Source organism: Lepidochelys kempii, chromosome 11, assembly GCF_965140285.1.
Source record: "Lepidochelys kempii isolate rLepKem1 chromosome 11, rLepKem1.hap1, whole genome shotgun sequence".
In the NCBI taxonomy this organism is placed as follows: domain Eukaryota; kingdom Metazoa; phylum Chordata; order Testudines; family Cheloniidae; genus Lepidochelys; species Lepidochelys kempii.
In genome coordinates, this window is record NC_136390.1 from 29842972 (window position 1) to 29856675 (window position 13704).

At 39.4% G+C, this 13704-nt stretch overlaps 1 protein-coding gene across 3 annotated transcripts in view; it reads left to right on the forward strand.

Annotated features, from left to right (window-relative positions):
- KCNJ3 (potassium inwardly rectifying channel subfamily J member 3) overlaps positions 1 to 13704 on the forward strand; it is a 198988-nt gene that overhangs the window by 169524 nt on the left and 15760 nt on the right. The window contains exon 3 of one of the 3 annotated variants that reach the window (XM_073305510.2): positions 10192 to 10264. The exons of the other annotated variants lie outside the window; for them this stretch is intronic. Within the exon in view, the coding sequence (XP_073161611.1) occupies positions 10192 to 10196 (5 nt within the window). The 3' untranslated portion in view covers positions 10197 to 10264. Of the gene's footprint in view, positions 1 to 10191; positions 10265 to 13704 lie in introns of those variants that run through there. 3 annotated transcript variants of the gene reach the window in all.

The window sequence follows — 13704 nt, forward strand, 5'->3', positions numbered from 1 at the left end:
TGTAAAGTACTCAAATATGGTAATAAAGTAGGCACAGTGCAAAAACTTAGATTGCAAATATTCTTATCCAGACCTGCCTCTTATATCTTAATTCCTGTACCCCCTGGTCATTCTGATTCCCAAACTGCTGCACTCCACTACATGCAAATACTCTGTCAAGAACATCTATCACCCTAAATATATCAACACTGCCTCTGAATCCTTGAGTCTTTGTTTTTCATTATCGCCTTTTTATACAGCTTCATGTCCTCTGCATCTATCTCTCTTACCTAGTCTTGTGTCATAGTGCCTTGCCTTTATGCCACCAGTCCACCAATGATGCCAGACTTGTTCACTTGTTTGTCAGCGTCTCATAAAATGACTTGGTATTTTTTACTTTTGCTGATATGGGCATAGGGCCACTACCTCTGTCCTTCAGATCTCCTCAAGATCTACTTTCGCCCTTATAAAAAATCAGCCAACCAGTGATATCTAGGTTGTGTGACAATGGGGATAGCTGACTTATTTATTTATTTAAGTAGGGGAGAAGGGTATTCAAATGATTTATAACCATCAAGTTGTGAAATAGCATCTTCTTGTTACCATTATCCTGCTTTTCCTCACTGCTTCCCCTCTTATTGTTTGTTACACTTGCTTGTTGCGTCTTTCTTCAGATTAACCCACAAGGTCTTCAGGGCAGGGAACCTGACTATGTGTTTGAACTGTACATAGCACAGTAGAGCATTTAATTTTTCATTGGTGTACACAGATTTATTTTATGTTTAATCTGTCAGTAGTCTTGCACACTCTGTGAGCCTTTCCATTACCTCCACCCCTTTCACTGCATATAAAACACCAGCTGGTCTAAGGAGGTCTTTTCAAGTTCTTATAGCTTTCACTTAAATCATATTTTTATTAATTATTCCTGATGTCTTATTCATCATAGTAATTTTTATTTTGCATCTCTCCCTGACAGTGGTACAGGGACTGAGTCTGCCTGTAGCTTACATATACACCTCTTGCATAAAAAACAATGTATTAATTTTATAAAATGCATACCCCTTTGGAGTAAGACAATATAAAAAGGCTTTGTTTTGTTATATTCCTGTTTATAGACTGAGTATCACAACACATAATTATTACCCTCTGCTATACCTCTCAGATTGCTATGATTTTAACAAAAATATTAGTAGATAGAAACAAGGCAAATGAAAAAGGAGCCACTGCAGTGTTTTCATCTTCTTCTCTAAATCTTGTGAGAGTATCTGGAGTCATATGGGGATTAGAACAATTTTGTATATCACGTGATATAATTTAAATTATATTTAGTACCAGCAAAGAGCTACAGCGTAGTAGTGAATGCAGCTAATGTTCCCTGTCATATAACAGAGAAATGAATACTCTGCCCTAATGAAGGCTAGTTAATCTAGTATCAGCAAAATATGAGTGCTGGTTTATGAAGCTCAAAGATGGGTGTAGCCTCCAAGTAATCAGAATTCACTGTTTAACATGAATCATTTACTTACTGTTTTATTTTACAATAAACAGAAAAGGGTTGACCCCCCCCCCCCGTCCAGCTGTAGTGCAGGGGGCTCAGGGCAGGGGGTTGGGGCGATGCAGGAGCGGTTTGGGGTGCGGGCTCCGGTCTGGTGCCACTTACCTTGAGTGGCAGCGGAGTTAAGGCAGGCTCACTGCCTGCCCTGGCCCTGCGCTGCTCCCGGAAGCAGCTGGAACCACAACCATTTGGCCCCTCAGGGAGAGGGGGCAGAGGGCTCCGCATGCTGCCCTTGCTACAGGTACCTCCCCCGAAGCTCCCATTGGCTGTGATTCCCATTTCTGGCCAATGGGAGCTGAAGGAGGTGGTGCCTGCAGGCAAGGGTTGCACGTGGAGCCCTCTGTCCGTCCGTCCCCCCCCCCACCCCCCGAGGCCACAGGGACGTGGTACTGGCCGCTTCCAGGAGCAGCGCGGGGCCAGGGCAGGCAGGGAGCTTGCCTTAGCCTCGTGATGACATGGGGGTGGCAGTTCTGAGGGCTGGATCCGGCCCACAGGCCATAGTTTGCCCACCCCTGCACTATCTCATAACTAGGTATATCGGATAGCTTCTGTTATCTTTAAAATAATTTTTGTCTGTTACATTCCAGTAAAATTCTTAAACCTTCCCCATTTATAAAAAAGTCTGTGTTGTAAATCCATTGAAAAATTATTCCAGTTGTAATCAGTAGATTCATACACTATCCATCAGTGCATACAGTAGGTAGCCATCAATGTGAGGGTGGATTACGTATCTCAGTCCTACTGAAAAGAATCAAGTTACAAAAATGAAAGCACAGCAAGATGATACATTTAACAAGGTGTAGCACACCGAGAGTGGGCAGCCACAATTTAACCCAAAGTACTTCACAGCACTGGCTCTGATTATTCTCAATCTAATACACAGCACGTTCTGATAACGTTATGATAAAGCATTAATACTAGAAATAGCAAAACTTCATCAAAATAAATGGAAAACTTATACAGTTTAGCTATTAACTGACTAGCACTTTAGAATTCCTTGGCTAGGTAGACAGATTACATATTCTTCACAATAACCCCTTCTCTGGGTTGCCATTCTAAATTTAATTTCAAGGGTTTCATAAAAATAAAAGGGGCATAAGCCTCAATAGTGTGAGCCCCTTTGAAGACAGAGCTCTTTGAAAAGTTTTTGACCTACTAAAATTTTCTCTTGGTTATAGAAAATTTTCATATTCACCTGAATAATCAGGGACTTCCAATTTACATTTCTTTACTTCTATTTACAATGTCTCTATTTTCTGTGGCCAACAACATATAACACAAAATAAAATATATACAATAAGTGAATACTGCCACCAAGGGCATCAATCTCTATGAGAATATTAGTTGCTGTCGATGATATTCAGATATTCTGGTATTTTAGTGTAGAAGAGAGTTCTGATTTTGGTCAAGATTGTTTGAATTTCAAATACTTTCTTAACACAGAATCCAGTCTGTTAATTTCAGTATAGTATTTGGTTTACAAATAAAGGGCTAGATTGTTAGAGCTCTTACCCGGGAATGCAGGACTTTAACCCTTACTGCCCTGCTCAGCCCAGTCCCGATTATGACTTGTGCTCACCTAATGCTCCCCTGCAAGTGAGTGAGTAAGGAGGAGACTCTGGCCTCTCTCTTTCCCAATGCCATGCCCACCCTCTAGCCAGAGGAGCTGGCTGGGTGCTCAGAGGGAAATAAAGAGCTCTAGAAGCAACTCACTCTCCTCTACATATCAAGAGAGGAATTCAGGAGGAATTGTAACAATTCGTTCACCACTCTGTTCCTGGGTGCAGCTATGCTTACTTAGCGCAGATGGTAAAGTTACATCTAGGTCAAAAAAGTCACCTGCCCTTTTACTTTTTCCTGTGATAATATGCTTATTATCTAGTTCCATAATTTTGTTTTCTAAATCAATTATTTCCCCGTGTACATGTGTGTAGTTATGATAGACAAATGTAGGGTTTTATTTTCTTAGGAGTATATTATATGTCAACTTAGGATATTGCAAGCAGTGAGGATTCACACCCGAAATTTAAAAAGAAAAAATCAACTGCATGCATTTTCCTGGCTTATCTCACAATTCAGTCTTCAGGCATAAACTCTGTCTGTTTTAATTAATTCAAAATGTATGAGAACGTGAGTGTGGTCAGATAATTTTGGTTGTTGGATTTAGTGTTCAAGAAGGGGACCTGGCAAGCATTTGTAACTAGATGCATTTCAATCCTATTACTTAGCTGAAGTAAAGCAATTGCTGAGTCTGAAGGTGCGCTGAGAAATACAGGCTGTGGTTAATAAATGAAACACCAAAAATAGAAATTGAAATGTTGGTGGCACCACTCTGGAGTGGGGGTGGCGGAGAGAAGCAAAACTGGCATAGTTGAAAGTGGCAGTTGAAGTAGGGGGGAGAATGTATCATGGGGCAAAGTGTGGTACGAAGTGTAGGAGTTGGAACTCCTAGTTTCCATTCCAGATTTCATCACTAACAAGCTGTTTTGCCTTGCTCAGGTCCCTTAATATCTCTGAGCATTGGTGAACTCCTCTGTGAAATGTGCATACCTACCTCATTAGGAGTATTCTTCTGCTTTAGTAATCTCAGTAAAGAAAACTTAGTAAAGTCTTTTGAGATACTCTGATAAAAGGTAGTACATATTAGTAAAATGAAAATGGCAGTTAATGAATGATAGGATATTGGCTACATTCAGTAATAATGGGATATGCATATCCCACCCTTATAATAATGTATTATGAGTTTTAGAGATTAATTGAATAGATTCAGCTCCATATGGATACTTCAGAATTCAGGAATGTTTTGAGGCTCATAATAAGACAAGCATTTTGGCTTAATTTACCTACAAATTTTGGCGTAATCCTACCCCCCTTCAAAGTCAATGACAAAATTCCCAGAGACTCTATTCAAATTTTTGGGATGTTGCTTTTTTCATTCTTTTGCCACTGCAAGAAAGTACGGCATCTGAAAATAGGCATTTGCTGAATGACAGCACAGTGAGTAAAACTGATATCATTTGTAGAAATGTTTTCTCTAAGAAATAGTTTCCAGGGAAAGCATTAAGATTTTTTTCAACCACCTTTAGGATTCCATGGCTAGGTTTTTAGTACTTATCCCTGTACATTTTAATCAGGGATCATATCTAATCGGTTCATGTGAAGTACTCATCACGGTAGTGACCCCACCTAATACACCATTTAACATAACTGCACTAACTAGAGTTAGTACAAGTTGAGGAGCCAAAAATCAGACCCTCAGGTAAGTGGGTGCCACTCCATTAGAGTCACTGAGGTTAGATCCACTTACAGACAGTTTAAAACTTTTTAGATTTGCTCATAAAAATAATGATTCATGGTCATGGCAACTCATATAAACTTAATGACTCTTAGGTTATTTTCTTATTAGTCACTTTTATTACAATCATTTTAAAATCTAATGATTATTAAATTTCCAAATAATTTCAAAACTCTTGTTTTTCTATTAGGCACTTAGCTCATATTGTACTTAGAAGCAATTACAATAGACACACTATAAAGACTTTGGTCAAAGTTACTTCTTCTATTTTTATTTAATTATTTGTATAAAGTGTCATGTGAAATCTAATTCTAATGTGCTGTGCTGGAATATTTGCATAATCCAACTTGTTTCCTGCTCATTGGTGCCCCTGGGAAATAAGATACTTGATCTCAGTGGTGCCAAAATGTCATGAAATCTTAACTAGCTACACAAGAAGATAAAGGTTTAGACAGTCTACTGCCTGGTTGAGTTGAAGTAATTACATCCAGTTTTTCAGTCATGACTAGACTCATAGATCTTCCGTTCTGAAGACAAAAAGTTCTACCTCATTAGATGTAATAATTTGTAATTAATCATTTATAATTTGGCAAATAGATGCATTATTCAGTAATTAAATTGTTTCTTACAAATAAAGCACATAACAGAAAAATGCATACATGTTACCGGGAAGGTTAATAACGTAATCATCAATGAAGCAAAAAAGCTAGTCTAAACCCCATGCTAGTCTTCCAGAATTGTTTTTATTTTCTTCAATTAAAACCGTGACTGGAAATTCTGTTCAGTATGAATGATATTTTTTCCTGCATGCCCTCCCTATTACTAACCACTGTGTTATGTGACAGTCTGAACAAAGGGACAAAAGATCAATATGATTGGACACAAGGGACTAAATTAATCTGTGGTGAATTTACTTTTAATTAAATGGAGTTACACCAGTGATAAATTTGAGCCAAGGTTTGCTTTGAGCAGAGGATTGGACTAGATGACCTGCACTCTCTTCCAACCCTAATCTTCTATGATTCTGTGAAAAGCAGATCCTGGCTGTCTTCTGTCAAAGTAAGGATAACAGTCATAGGAAGGGGAAGTACACACATAATCACTATGATTAGGAAAGGTTGCATCGCCGGTGCCAACACTGTTCCTGTCTCCTCTGCCTGCACCTGTATCCAGACACACAACCTAACCATGGATTCCTCTACCCAGATCCTGGTGGGGATTTGCAGAGACTGTGACCTGCATTTCCCACTCTCAGAAAGCCAGGCTGGGGGGACCGTCTAGTGTGAAAGGTGTCTGCTGGGTGGAATCTGAAGATGCAAGTGGGAGAGCTACAGGAGGAGGTGGCTAGGCTAAGAAGCATCCATGCACATGAGGAATTCATTGAAAGTATTCATATGGAGATGTCCAAGGCTGAGGAAGCTATCCAGCTAGAGAGGACTGCTGTCACACCACTGGGGGAGGATGATAGAGCTCTAACACAGGGAGGACACTGGCTGCTGGTTATTTCTTCATAGAAGGCTGTGCTCCATCCCTACTCCCAACCCACCACCATAGCAATGACGATCCATTATGCAGACATGGCAATGAGGAATTGCCCCCAAAGGTAGAGGAAGAGAAGCCATGTACCCCCAAGGCTGGGAGGATTACAGCCACCACTCCCACAAGGAAATGTAGGATAGTGGTGGTTGGTGACTCTCTTCTGAGTGGGATGGAGGCACCCATCTTTTGGCCTGACATTGCATCCTGGGAGGTATGCTGCCTGCCAGGAGCCTGTATCTGAGATGTTACAGAGATATTGTCGAGGATTGTCATAAATATAAAGGGAAGGGTAAACCCCTTTGGAATCCCTCCTGGCCAGGGGAAAGCTCCTCTCACCTGTAAAGAGTTAAGAAGCTAAAGGTAACCTCGCTGGCACCTGACCAAAATGACCAATGAGGAGACAAGATACTTTCAAAAGCTGGGAGGAGGGAGAGAAACAAAGGGTCTGTGTGTCTGTCTATATGCTGGTTTCTGCCGGGGATAGACCAGGAATGGAGTCTTAGAACTTTTAGTAAGTAATCCAGCTAGGTATGTGTTAGATTATGATTTCTTTAAATGGCTGAGAAAAGAATTGTGCTGAATAGAATAACTATTTCTGTCTGTGTATCTTTTTTGTAACTTAAGGTTTTGCCTAGAGGGGTTCTCTATGTTTTTGAATCTAATTACCCTGTAAGATATCTACCATCCTGATTTTACAGGGGGGATTTCTTTATTTCTATTTACTTCTATTTTTATTAAAAGTCTTCTTGTAAGAAAACTGAATGCTTTTTCATTGTTCTCAGATCCAAGGGTTTGGGTCTGTGGTCACCTGTGCAAATTGGTGAGGCTTTTTACCAAACCTTGTCCAGGAAGTGGGGTGCAAGGTTTTGGGAAGTATTTTGGGGGGAAAGACGCGTCCAAACAGCTCTTCCCCAGTAACTAGGATTAGTTTGGTGGTGGTAGCGGCCAATCCAAGGACAAAGGGTGGAATATTGTACCTTGGGGAAGTTTTGACCTAAGCTGGTAAAGATAAGCTTAGGAGGTTTTTCATGCAGGTCCCCACATCTGTACCCTAGAGTTCAGAGTGGGGGAGGAACCTTGACAAGGATCATCCAGCTCTCTGGCTACTACCCCATACTACTCATCCATGTGGGCACTAGTGATACTGTGAGGTATGACCCTGAGTAGATCAGAAGGGACTACAGGGCTCTGGGAGTAAGGGTGGAAGGAGTTGGGGGTGCAGGCGGTGTTCTCTTTCAAGGTCAAGGCCCAGGCAGAGACAGATGCCTGGAGGTGAATGCCTGGCTGCAAGGATGGTGTCACCAGGAGGGCTTCCTTGACCACAGGATGTTGTTCTGAGAAGAACTGCTAAGCATAGGTGGGGTCCACCCATCAAGGAAGAAGAGCATATTTGAAGACAGACTGGCTAACCTAGTGATGGCTTTAAACTAGGTTTGATGGGAGCAGCAGACAAAGGGTTGGAATCTGAGGGGAGTACGGGTCGTTATAGCAGGGATAAGGGAGAGACGAGAGAATATAGGGAGGAATCAATCAGTATCTTAGATGTCTGTATACTAATCTGAGAAGTATGAGGAAGAAGCAGGAAGAATTAGAAATGCTAGTTAATAAACAACTATGACATAGTTGCAGTGCTTAATTTGTAATGAAAGAGGTGCCAGAGCTCAAGCAATTAGGTAGGTGCCAGGGCTCAAACAATGGGTGATGTTATGGTAGGGGTTTACTACAGACTACCTAACAAGGAAGGAGAGGTCGGTGAGGCTTTTTATAAACAACTAACAAAATCATCCAAAGCACAGAACTTGGTGGTGATGGGGGACTTCAAATACCCAGACATCTGTTGGGAAAATAACACAGCAGGGCACAGGCAATCCAGCAAGTTCTTGGAATGTATTGGAGACAATTTTTTATTTCAGAAAGTAGAGAAAGCCACTGAGGAAAAGGCTGTTCTAGATTTGATTTTGATAAATAGTGAGGAACTGGTTGAGAATTTGAAAGTGGAAGGCAGCTTGGATGAAAGTGATCATGAAATGGTAGAGTTCATGATTGTAAGAAATGGTAGGAGGGAAAACAGCACACTAAAAATAATGGATTTCAAGATGGCAGACTTGAGCAAAATCAGGGAGTTGTTAGGTAAGTTCCCATGGGAAGCAAATCTAAAGGGAAAAATAGTTCAGGAGAGTTTTTCAAAGAGACATTATTAAGGGCACAAGATCAAATTATCCCCACTGCGTAGGAAATATAGGAAGTTTGGCAAGAGACCATGCTGGCTTAACCAGGAGATCTTCAATGATCTTCCACTCTCCTCCATGCTGATTAGGCCTCAACTGACCACCTTGGGAGGGGTTACAAGTGCTTTGGAAGATAGGATTAAAATTCAAAATGATCTGGATAAATGGTCTGAAGTAAATGGGATGAAATTCAATAAGGGCAAATGCAGAGTACTCCACTTAGAAAGGAACAATCAGTTGCGCACATACAAAATGGGAAATGACTGCCTAGGAAGAAGTGCTGCAAAAAGGGATCTGCGGGTCATAGTGGATCACAAGCTAACAACCTTTTATGTACTTGATCTCAAAGTTCTAGAACACATGACCTGTGAGTGAAGATTGGGGAAAAAACTGGATTTGCTTAGTGTGGAGAAGAGAAGACTGAGAGGGCACCTAGTTCTGGTAGCTTGGGTTTACTTCTAAGTGAACATGACTGCTCCTCTTATATTATTTACTACATGATAAAAGATTTCTAGGAGTTGACAGATTAAGTGAAGTGAATATGTATAGCTTGGAAATAAACAGATTAAAATGTGACATAACCGTCCGCAAATATCTGAAAGGTGTCAACATCAAAAGTGAAAGAAACTGTTCAAAGTAGTGCCAGTAGGGATAATTACAGTTTGAAATAGCATGAAGGAAAACTTAGATATTGCAGCCCTGATCTCGAGAGGTGATGAGCACCTTCTGTCTATTGACTTCTTGGCTTCAGGAATGTTGTTGTTCTTAATAGTAAGAAGAGTGACTATAAAGAACGGGCTACTGAATTCAGTTGAAGATACTCCATCACTGGAGATATCCGAAGGTAATATAGATGAAGCACTTCTCAAATATCCAGAACTGACAGTCCTGCCCAGTACAGTATACAAAGGCGCAACTACCTACTCCACCTGTGTCACCTTGATAGCAATGATTCTATATCAAGATAGTCTTTTTTGTTTTCTTTTAAAACTTGTAACTGCTGCTTTTGCAGTATGTGCATGTGCACATCATGGAAACATTTTTGTGGGCAGTTAGAATTTGGTCTCTACGATGGAGTGAAGGACTAGCAGCAATTTTTCAGTTCAGTTACAGTTAAATCAGGTCCATTAACATGTTAACACTGAAGGCACTGTTGGCCCCACAGCATTTTAAAAAACACCACTCCCATAAAATCAAAAGGAACTGGAAAAGGAAAATATATTAAGGTAACAGTAAGTTTGCTTTGATAACAAAATCAAGAACATTCAGAGCTGAGTCTGCAAGGTTATCCCTAATCTTTAATCTCATTAATCAGTTCTGCAGCGCTTGATAGACACTCAGTAATCTAGAGTGTCATAAATTCTGACATTCCAAAGTCTGGGGTTTCACTCTGATCAGTGTTAGTTTCATAAACACAATTTACTTATTGAATATGTTTGGTAGAATCATATAAAGAAATAGTGACTGAAGAAAATCATGGGACAGTATCAGTTTGAATGCAAAGCAAATGTGAAAAAAACATTAAGACTGAAATGTTTAACCAGCTTCTTCCAAAGAAAGTTTATTGTCTTCCAATAATGACATTTTTGTTGTAGAATGAAGCCCTGACCCTTTGGTGATTCACCAGCACAGATTGTGACGCCCTCACAATGTCCCATTCACATCCCTGGGACTCTGCAGGGACATAAAGGTCTGCACTTGTGGCTCACGCTAGGCATAGTAAATTTCTTACATGGATAAAATTTTCCCCTCCATGTATACAAAGTGACAGTGTAAATTGTTCTACTCTTAACTTCTATTTTACACGGGGGAAATGTCTTTCAAAAATGTATCATTTATGAAATATTGCAAAAATATATGTTTTAATTTCATTCCTATTCAAACAATTTTTATCAAAGCATTCCAAATCTTCACTGTATTGACTAACGGAAGACTTCTATAGTACTATTAGTCATACACATGCTACCAGTACTGTTATAAACTTTTTTGTGGCTTTTGCTGCTATTGATAGTTCAAAACTATTGATTAAGTTGAAATCTCTGGCTTTGGAACTCTAATTTGGAATAATTTGCCTTACTTGTTTGGGAAATAAGAATTTGTTTAAGGAATCGGACAAAATTATCAGTTGATTGCAGTTATGAGAAGAATTCCTCAGTGCTCTGTACTATTCTTTTATTTGTCATTGTCCTTATAAATATATGTACTGTAAGTAGTCAGCTATTCATCCATGTGCGGAGGACAAAGCAGCCTTACTTTAACTGATATTTTGATAATATTCAGAATCTGTGTAGGAACAAGTACTTTCAAACAGAAAAAAGTTTCAGTGTTTAGCTCTTACTGGACATTAGCATCACAGTGGCTTCCTGAGGGCTTTTGTTGGTTACATTTAAAGATCTGAGGCACCAACTAATTATTAAAAAGCACTTAAAATTAGGGCTGTCAAGCGATTGAAAAAAATTTATTGCGCGATTCATCATGCTGTTAAACAATAATAGAATACCATTTATTTAAATATTTTTGGATGTTGTATACATTTTCAAATATATTGATTTCAATTACAACACAGACTACAAAGTGTACAGTGCTCACTTTATATTTATGTTTGATAAATATCTGCACTATAAAAAACAAAAGAAATAGTATTTTTCAATTCACTTAATACAAGTACTGTAGTGCAATCTCGTTATCATGAAACTTGAACATACAAATGTAGAATTATGTAAAAAAAATAGAACAATGTAAAAGTTTAGAGCCTACAACTCCACTCAGTCCTACTTCAGCCAATTGCTCAGACAAACAAGTGTGTTTACATTTGCAGGAGATAATGCTGCCCACTTCTTGTTTACAATGTTGCCTGAAAGTGAGAACAGGCATTCACATGGCACTGTTGTAACTGGTGTTGCAAGATATTTATGTGCCAGATGCGATAAAGATTCACATGTCCCTTCATGCTTCAACCACCATTCCATGTGTCCATGCTGATGATGGGTTCTGCTTGATAACAACCCAAAGCAGTGTGGACCGACACATGTTGATTTTCATTATCCAAGTCAGATGCCACCAGCAGAAGGTTGATTTTCTTTTTTGAGGTTTGGATTCTGTAGTTTCCGCATCAGAGTGTTGCTCTTTTAAGGCTTCTGAAAGCATGTCCCACACCTCATCCCTCTCAGATTTTGGATGACACTTCAGATTCTTAAACCTTGGGTCAAGTGTTGTAGCTATTATTAGAAATCTCACATTGGTACCTTCTTTGCATTTTGTCAAATCTGCTTTGAAAGTGTACTTAAAACAAACGTGCTGGGTCACCATCCGAGACTGCTATAACATGAAATATATGACAGAATGTGGGTAAAACACACTAGGAGATATACAATTTTCCGCCAAGGAGTTCAGTCACAAATTTAATTAATGCATTATTTTTTTAATGGACATCATCAGCATGGAAGCATGTCCTCTGCAATGGTGGCCAAAGCATGAAGGGGCATACAAATGTTTAGCACATCCGGCACGTAAATACCTTGCAATGCCAGCTACAAAAGTGCCATGTGAACACCTGTTCTCTTGTTCAGGTGACGTAAATAAGAAGCAGGCAGTAGTATCTTCCATAACTTGTTTGTCTTAGTGATTGGCTGAACAAGAAGTAGGACTGAGTGGATTTGTAAGCTCTAAAATTTTACACTGTTTTATTTTTGAGAGCAGTTATGTAACAAAAAAATCTACATTTGTAAGTTACACTTTCACGATAAAGAGATTGCACTACTGTACTTATAAGAGGTGAATTGAAAAATACTATTTATTGTTTATCATTTTTACAGTTGCAAATATTTGTAATAAAAATCAGAACATAAGTGAGCATTGCATGCTTTGTATTCTGTGATGTAATAGCAATAAATATATTTGAAAATGTAGAAAAACATGCAAAAATATTGAATAAATTTCAATTGGTATTCTATTGTTTAACAGTGAAATTAATCATGATTACATTTTTTTAGTTAATTGCATGAGTTAACTCTAATTAATCGACAGCCCTACTTAAAATATAAATTCACATTTAAACTGGTTTCTTTACCAAAAAGTTTTTTTCCTTTCTCATTCACTGATTTGTTATTTAATGAACTCTGAGATCATAAGATATCATATTGCTTTTGGCTTCAGTTTCAAAGAAAGGTGGTCTCTCTGGATCAGCTTCCTAACTTGGACTTTGCATCACAGTGTGATCAGTTGTCCTTTTGGGTCTGTGGTTACGTCACAAGGTACTTTTCTTTTGCTCCATCCAATGGAACGGAAATAGCAATCCTATAAATATGGGTTGCCACTGTGGAGAAAGGCAAACTGGTAGCTGAAGTAGGCCTGTGTTGTTAGAGTATTATAGCTCCTTCCTACCCAGCTTGAAAAATGGAGTTTGATATATTCCTTGGAATGGTAAGTGAATTGAAACTCTGCCTAAGGGGATGTTTACATGGGTTGAACCTCAATACTATAGATATATTTCTGTTAATCTCAGTTCCTTGATACAGACCCTTACAGCTGACTGATCTTAAGAATCAATCTTCAGCTATTGTTTTGGGAGAGGGCATTGTCTCTGTCACAGGATGGGTGATCCCTTTAAAGGGAGATGGACCTGAATCGACCTCTGAGAAACTTACCACATCTCCCCAGGTGGGGAGAATGAGTAGTAATGAATAAGGCTACGTTTATGTCACAGAGGTCATGGAAGTCACAGAATCCATTTTCTCTTTGGGAAAAGTGGTCACTCTGCAGCTCCCAGCTGGGTGCAGCTTCCAGCTGCCATGGGCAGAGGGGGAACCCCACAGCTCCCAGCCACCATGGTGGTGTGGGGAATCCATAGAGCCGCAGCAGCAGCAAAAGTCACAGACAGGTCACAGCTTATATGAACTTTTGTTTATTGCCCATGACCTGTCCGGATTTTCTACACTGCTTCAGAATTTCTCTTGCAATATTAAACCCAAAGAAGGGGTGAGGTTGTGGAAGACTTTTAGATTGTGTTGGTTTGCGACAGTTTTGGTTATGGATATTAGTTTAAATTTTATATGAATTTTATTTAACTCTGTATATGTGCTCAGATAGGCAATGTTGTGTATTTGACC